The sequence below is a fragment of the Peromyscus eremicus genome, chromosome 18, assembly GCF_949786415.1.
Source record: "Peromyscus eremicus chromosome 18, PerEre_H2_v1, whole genome shotgun sequence".
In the NCBI taxonomy this organism is placed as follows: Eukaryota; Metazoa; Chordata; class Mammalia; order Rodentia; family Cricetidae; genus Peromyscus; species Peromyscus eremicus.
Genome location: NC_081434.1, coordinates 28,480,921 through 28,488,620, shown reverse-complemented (window position 1 = coordinate 28,488,620; position 7,700 = coordinate 28,480,921). Strand labels below are relative to the sequence as shown.

The 7,700-nt window shown below is 48.7% G+C and overlaps 2 protein-coding genes across 2 annotated transcripts in view; both read left to right on the top strand.

The window, feature by feature from the left end:
- The first annotated feature begins 2,385 nt into the window (after positions 1-2,385).
- The window catches only part of Poc1b (POC1 centriolar protein B), a 106,329-nt gene continuing 101,014 nt past the window's right edge, over positions 2,386-7,700 (top strand). Inside the window, exons 1-2 of the mRNA XM_059245649.1 lie at positions 2,386-2,439; positions 3,058-3,142. Coding sequence (XP_059101632.1) covers positions 2,425-2,439; positions 3,058-3,142 — 100 coding nt within the window. The 5' untranslated portion in view covers positions 2,386-2,424. The remainder of the gene's footprint in view (positions 2,440-3,057; positions 3,143-7,700) is intronic.
- Galnt4 (polypeptide N-acetylgalactosaminyltransferase 4) lies at positions 3,575-7,352 on the top strand. Its single transcript, XM_059245648.1, has one exon. The coding sequence runs from the start codon at positions 3,758-3,760 to the stop codon at positions 5,492-5,494; it is 1,737 nt and encodes a 578-aa protein (XP_059101631.1). The 5' UTR covers positions 3,575-3,757; the 3' UTR covers positions 5,495-7,352.

Sequence of the window (7,700 nt, the reverse complement as noted above, 5' to 3'; positions counted from 1 at the left end):
CCCAAATTAGACATAGCTATGTGAGTTCCTGAAGCCTTAATTTCTCCTGTTTCTGACATTATTTCACTATGATCAAATATATCAGAAATAAGCATCTGCTTATTCTGCTATTTAATGCAAATTTAATCACACAACATGATTTTATTTATGTCTGGCTTATTCACTTGCTTGCATCTAGAAGCATGTATCAAATTTCATTTGTTTTTATGGCCACATAATATTCCTTTTATGTATAAATATTTACCTATTAATCTGTTGGATACTTAGTTGTTTCTAGGTTGAGGCTACTTTGTATAATTCTGCTATAAATGCTGGTGAATATAGATGTTTGGTCCATGCTTTGCTGGATCATAAGTAAATTGTTTAATTTCTGAGTAATTGCCAGACTATTTTTCACAATGCTATGTACCATTTTTACATTTTCATCAGCATCCAACATTAAACATTTTAAAAAGGTGAACCATAGAATGGCAAAGTAGCAGGTTGCCAGTACCAGTTCTCATACAATTCTTATCTTATTCTTTCTCTCTCTCTCTCTCTCTCTCTCTCTCTCTCTCTCTCTCTCTCTCTCCCCTCCCTCCATCCATCCCTTCTTCACCTCTCCCTCCCTCCTCTCCCTCTGTTACACACATGGGGTAGGGTAGGAACTGATTCTGTGTGTTTAAGTGTTGAGGATCAAATCCATGTCCTTATGCCTGTTAGCCAGATGAACTGCACCACTGCCTTCCATCACAGCAAAACTCTGAACACATCATTTCCTCTATTAGAGCAACATTTTTCATGTACACAGTCAAGACTCCCATAGCAATCTCCCAAGGAGTTTGTTATATAGGTAGGGCTCTAGGTCCTGCCCCATAAATGTTGGATCAGCATCTCTGGCAACAGATCTCCTCCCCCCAACCAGCATTAAAATATTAAAATATGAGACTCCTGGAGTTAGAATACTGAGGCCTCCTTGTTGCTGTTTGCTTTTAGTATTGGTTAACAGAGTCAATGTATCCCAGGTTGGCACAAAACTCACATTGTAGCCAAGGATGACCCTGGACTTCTGATCCTCCTGCCTCTAACTCACCAATGCCTGGTTGGGTTGGTGTGGTGCTGGGGGTAGGTAGATACAAGAGACACAAGGGTTTAGTTCATGCTAGGCAAGCACTCTCCAACTGAGCTACAGCCCAGCCCAAGAATGGCAAGTTCTTGAGGGCAGGGAAAATATTGGCCCCCCACCCATGTGTTGTTTTTTTTGTTTGTTTGTTTTAGCCCTTGGGGTCAAACATACAAAAGACATTTAACAACCACCCACCAGTATGTCAAACTAATATTGTATTGCAGTCATTCTGGACCTACTTAATTGCTACATAGTGGTTAAGACTAAATGTAATCACAATACAGCCAGTTGGAGAACCTGTAATTAAGACATCTTTCATTTACATGGAACATGTTTCTTACCAGTTATCATGACATTTTGTTGCCAAGAATTTTTGTTTCATATATAATTTTCAGATGAGTCCTTTACGCCTCAGGGCAGGGTTTGTTATCGTTTGGTGTCAAGGGCTTTGAAGAACCATCTAGATGTGGCCTCTCTTTTATAAATGGCCATCGACATTTTGTAGCTTTACCAACCTCATGCTGCCCAAGCACAAGTGATAGACACTATGTGTAAGAAAGCCGAGAGTGGAAACCGTTATAGTAACCATGTGGTCTAGTAACTTTAAAGCATATGTCTCCAAACCTTCTGACGACTTCAAAATATGTGTGAGTTTCACAAAGCGTATGTAAACACGCAGATGAGAACACAACATACAGCAAATAACGGGGTGAACATTTAAATACAATGTTCATCCATCCTGTGCTGCCAGCATTTGTATCTCTACCACGTGCAAAAACTGTCACTAAACAAAACCAAGTCTTCCGCCAGGAACCTAAGCTCCTCTGAATTCACTGTTACACGTAACTAACTAGCTTGCCTGAACATCAAAGTTCCCTCTCCGGTGTCCCGGCATCAGCTGGAGCGCTTTGGGCGGCGGTCTCTTTAAGGTGTAACAGAACTCTGATCTCATCGATCACCGGCTCACCTCCGCCCCGCCCCGCCGCCGCATCCCATTGCTCCCCGGGTTTACTCCCCGCTTCCCCGCAGCAACCCCCGGGGGGGTCCGCTACCTCGGCTGCACGCGGGCTTGGCTGTGTGCGAGCGCGGGAGCCCCCGCGGCGCGCTCCCGCCGGGCCGTCGGCCGTCAGCCGTCTGCAAGCGCGAGCGGGCGGGCGGCGTCTCGGGGCTCGTCTGGCCACGCCTGGAGCGCGGGCTTTGATTGGCCCGCCGTTGTTGTAGTGACCGGGAGGCGCCGGCGCTCGGGGCGGACGGTTCCGGGCGCCGTACGGTCCCCCCTCCCTGGCTCCCGCCGGCCCCGGGAGCTGCCCGCTCCCCGCATGGCCTCCGCCCCGGTAAGGTCCCCGCCGCTGTCTGAGCCGATCTCACGGCGGCGGGGCCAGGTTAGGGGACCACAGCGGCTGTGGGCAGCCCCGGCCCGGGAGCTCGGCCGAACGAACGAATAATTCGTTCGCTCGGCGCCTTTGCCTGGCAGCGAGCGGGAGCGCCGTGCCCCAAGCGGGGCGGTGAGCTCTGCTCCGGGGATCCCGGGGATCCCGGCTCTCGGATCCTCCCCTGCGCCTCCCCGGCCGGTCTCCGCGCCACGCCTGCGTCAGAATCACCTGGGAGGTTTAAAGGGCGCGGGAGTCAGCGGCGTGCACCGGCGGCTCCCCGGCGCGGTGGGCGGGCCGGGGCGGCACCCCCGGCTGCGAGCCTGGGGCTGATGTCGGGGGGCCGGGGAGGGGGGTCCTCCGGTTGGAAGGGGGTGGCAGGGGCAGTTCCTGAGCCTGTCACCCCGGAGGTGATGCCCTCGCCTCCCTCGCTGCCCACCGATGAGCCGGGGGTCCTCTCCGGTCTCGGGGGCGGAGGGGGAGGAGGGGGGCGAGGAAATGACAAGCAACGTTGACCTCTGATGCCCGAAGAGAGTTCCGAATTCTGCACCTGCTTTCAGACTTGACAACTTTCCATCCTAGGAGGACCCGATTCTGGAACGTTATTTTAAAGGTCACAAAGCTGCGATCACCTCCGTGGGCTTCAGCCCCAACTGCAAACAACTTGGTAAGTTTTTGTTGGTTTTTTTTTTTTTTTTTTTTTTTGTTGTTGTTGTTGTTCTGGGTTTTTTTTTTTTGTCTTGTTTGGTTCTTTTCTTTTTGTGACGGTAACCAAAGCTCACTTGGTTGAAAGAAAACCTTTCTTTCCTTCTCCTTCGTCCCTGTCCGAGGGAGCCAGGCGCGATGGGGCGCCCCGGGCCCCACTCTTGGTCCCTCTGCTCAGTACCGACGTCGCCGGTCTGGGCCTGACAGACAACTTTCGTGAACTAACCACCAGGAGGAGTGAGTGGGAAGGGGAGGGGTTTGCGATCGGCCCGGGGAGGGTGGAGTATTGGCCGGAGAGTTTGTGAAAAGTTCTGAGGCGAGCAGGAGGAAGTGGGGACCGAGCAGTTGAGCTGCACCAGAGGGAGGCCGAGGAGCGAGGTGTGTGTGTGGGGGGGGTCTCAAGTGACCCCTGGGAAACTCCGGTGTCCGGGACGGAGCCGAGCGCCTACATGAAAGGAGGGACCTGGGTGGAAGTCCGCCCCTACCTGAGCCGGGAACTCCAGCTGCAGGCTCCGCAGCCCTTCCCCAGCGTGCTGGCTGGCTTGGCCGCGTCTACGCACGACCCGCGAGGATCCGGATGGCCGTGAGGTGGACCTGGGCAGGCAAGAGCTGCCTGCTGCTGGCGCTTTTAACACTGGCTTACATCCTGGTGGAGCTCTCAGTCTCCACTTTGTATGCCTCCCCAGGAGCCGGCCAGGCCAGGGAGCTGGGGCCAAGGCGGCTCTCAGACCTTGAGACCAGGGAAGAGGATTTGTCTCAGCCTCTTTACTTAAAGCCCCCTGCAGATTCCCATGCTCTTGGGGAATGGGGGAGAGCAAGCAAACTCCAGCTCAGCGAGGGTGAACTGAAGCAGCAAGAGGAACTCATTGAGAGATATGCCATCAATATTTACGTCAGTGACAAGATCTCCCTGCACCGCCACATAGAGGATAAAAGAATGCCTGAGTGTAAAGCCAAGAAGTTCCACTACAGGTCGCTTCCCACCACCTCCGTTGTCATCGCCTTCTATAATGAAGCCTGGTCCACTCTGCTTCGAACCATTCACAGCGTTTTAGAAACGTCTCCTGCGGTGCTTTTGAAGGAGATCATCTTGGTCGATGACTTGAGTGATAGAGTTTATTTGAAGGGACAGCTTGAAACTTACATCAGCAATCTCGAGAGAGTTCGCTTGATTAGAACCAATAAGAGAGAGGGGCTGGTCCGAGCCCGCCTCATTGGGGCCACTTTCGCTACCGGGGATGTCCTCACGTTCCTGGACTGCCACTGTGAGTGTAACACTGGCTGGTTGGAACCCCTTTTAGAAAGGATTAGTACAGATGAAACGGCAATTGTATGCCCTGTTATTGATACAATCGATTGGAATACTTTCGAATTCTACATGCAGACTGGGGAGCCCATGATTGGTGGGTTTGATTGGCGGTTAACATTCCAGTGGCATTCTGTCCCCAAACATGAAAGGGACAGGCGGACATCAAGAATTGACCCCATCCGGTCACCCACCATGGCAGGGGGACTGTTTGCTGTCAGCAAGAAGTATTTTCAGTACCTGGGAACATACGACACCGGGATGGAAGTCTGGGGAGGGGAAAACCTTGAGCTGTCTTTCAGGGTTTGGCAATGTGGTGGCAAACTGGAGATCCACCCATGTTCTCACGTGGGCCATGTGTTCCCCAAGCGGGCGCCATACGCGCGCCCCAATTTCCTACAGAATACTGCCAGGGCAGCCGAAGTCTGGATGGATGAATACAAAGAACACTTCTATAACCGGAACCCTCCAGCTCGGAAAGAGGCCTACGGTGATATTTCTGAAAGAAAGTTACTGAGGGAGCGGTTGAAATGCAAGAGCTTCGACTGGTATTTGAAAAACGTGTTTTCTAACTTACACGTCCCTGAGGATAGACCTGGCTGGCACGGGGCTATTCGCAGTATGGGCATCTCTTCCGAGTGCTTAGATTATAATGCGCCTGACAACAACCCCACGGGTGCTAACCTTTCCTTGTTTGGCTGCCACGGTCAAGGAGGCAATCAGTTTTTTGAGTACACTTCCAACAAAGAAATCAGATTTAATTCTGTGACCGAGTTATGTGCGGAGGTCCCCGAACAAAAGAATCACGTAGGGATGCAGAACTGTCCCAAAGATGGTCTCCCCACTCCAGTAAACATCATCTGGCATTTTAAAGAAGACGGAACTATTTTTCACCCTCACACAGGACTGTGTCTTAGTGCTTTCCGGACAGCTGAAGGCCGACCCAGTGTACAGATGAAAACTTGTAATGCCCTTGATAAAAATCAGCTCTGGAGTTTTGAGAGATAGATGAGCAGGACGGCATCTTCTTTGGGGGAGCTGACAGTAGCTTCTGGAAAGTCAAAAGTGCCCAGTGATGATTGCATTTTTCCCAGAAGTCACCCAGCAGCTTGGCCGAGAGAACACTGGAAAGCCACGGTTCTTCTGGGGATATCACTCTGAAACTGGTGCACTGCTCAGTATCTTAAAGTGCCTTCTTTCTTCGCGGGCTGTTTTATTTAAAAGCTTTGTCCATGTGGTCCCCTCCTTCTTTTTAAAGAAGCTGCTGTGAATTGAGATGCACAAAACCCTTAAGTGTGGGCTGTGGGTGTAGCTCAGCAGCATAGGCAAGACCCTGTGTCTGATCCACAGCACCACGAAATACACACTTAAGTTCAAGACTTAATACTAAAGAATGTAAAAGTCCAAGCAAAATGGGGTATGATCATGCTAATTGGTAAATTCACTGCCTGTCCTTTTCTTTTTATCAAAACTTGTGAATGTGTAACTAGAACTATTACTATTTTGATTTTGTAGGATTTGAATTTCTTTTAGGCAGCACATTAAATTTGAGGTTTTTAAAAACTAATTTGTCTTTGATCAAGTAGAAGTTGGGCGAATTTGATCTTGAGGAAAAGGCCTGGTGTCGATATATGTTTTTCATTGGCAGAGGGTATTAGTCTGCATGCAAGTTTGGAATGCAAGTCTGCTCAGAAACCTTGACTCAGGCCAAAATGAAATGGTGAGACATTGACATTCCGTTCTTTGTACACGTGAGCTATTGGACTGAACTGACCTATATATCAATACCTCACATCACTCTGACTCTGTAAGCTGTCCTCTCCGTGAACTTGTTTGTGAGTATAGGGCATTTTCTGATTGCACTTCCTTAAGGTTTGAATGTACTAGAACGGGACTCAGAATACTGCGCCTCCCTTTGTTAAATGCCTAATCATTTCAAGTAAACACCATTGAGACCTCTGAAGCTAACCCCCAGTGTGTTTACTGAAATGTGTGAACCTGAAAGTGGGCCCAGTTCTGCAAAGAGTGTTCAGCTCCTCATGAGTTCTTGCCCACCTGGAAATTTGGACGATGTATCTTAAGACTGCGAGGGGGGAAAGCCTGCACTGGTAGGTGGTGATGGCTGCCTTCAAGCTCATTGCCAACACCTGGCAGCCTGGGAGCTCTCACGGTGGGTGAACAACTGGCTCAGCGGAAGGATGACCTCGGCTGAGTGCCTTATCTTGCTTGGGCCTCAGTTTCCCCATGGATTGGTTCTTGAGGATCCCTTTCGATCTGAAAGATCAGTTGTACATCCTCCTGTCCCCTGCGCATCCACTGTCACTTCTAGGGACTCTTTTGTGTCCTTACTTTGAACATAGGTAGTGCTGAGCAGCTGAGGAATGTTCAGTGCTGAAGACAGAGAAGCCAGTTTTAAACTTCCGGGAGCTGAACTCACCTGAAGTGGTGTGTCTCTCCGTGGATGTTATTATAGTCAGTTGTATAGTCATTTTATTTTGACAGTTGTTGAACTGATTGTGTCTTTTAAAAGTTTTAAACTTTCAAAGTAATTCTTTGACTAAGCGTATAAATATTTCCCAAACTAAATTATTTCAGAAGTAAAAACATTTTAAGACATTTACTGGTTCCCTACTAACATTTTATTCAGAAATCACAGGGTAAATTTGGGAGTGAGTCTCAGCTTCTTGACTGTGGTATGAAAAATGTGTTGCTCTGCAGAGAACCAGTCCTCAGGAATTCACAAGAAAATTGTTTTCACTGTTCACTTGACAGCTTGGATGGAGAGAGGGAACTTTGTAAACCCTGAATTTAAGTAACTTGTTTCGGGTGACCATTTCAAAACATTAAAGCTTGTGTGTACGTGTGACCGTTTCGTTCTCATTGACTCTTGGAATGAAAATCTGTTACTGCTGTTCTATAAGTTATCCGGCAACCTTTAAAGTTTGTGGAAGATTTGTCTAGATTCTGTGGGCAGTACCTGACCCTGGGTTTTATTAGAGGAAAATATATAAAAGTATCCATTCAGAGAGAAGTTCTCCTAAATGCACTCTGGCCTTGCCCATGTCCTCTTGAGAACAATTTTTTTTTTTTTTTACTTTTTTGCAGAATTTTTCTTTTTGCCTTTTTGTTCTTGTCAGCCCCCTATCATATGAGAGAATGAAAATGGATATATTCCGGAAGTGACTATTGAAATTACTTTTATTTAGTACCTTGA

Excerpts from the sequence above, each read along its gene's own strand:
- Galnt4 (XM_059245648.1), top strand. The coding sequence starts at position 3,758 with ATGGCCGTGAGGTGGACCTGGGCAGGCAAGAGCTGCCTGCTGCTGGCG.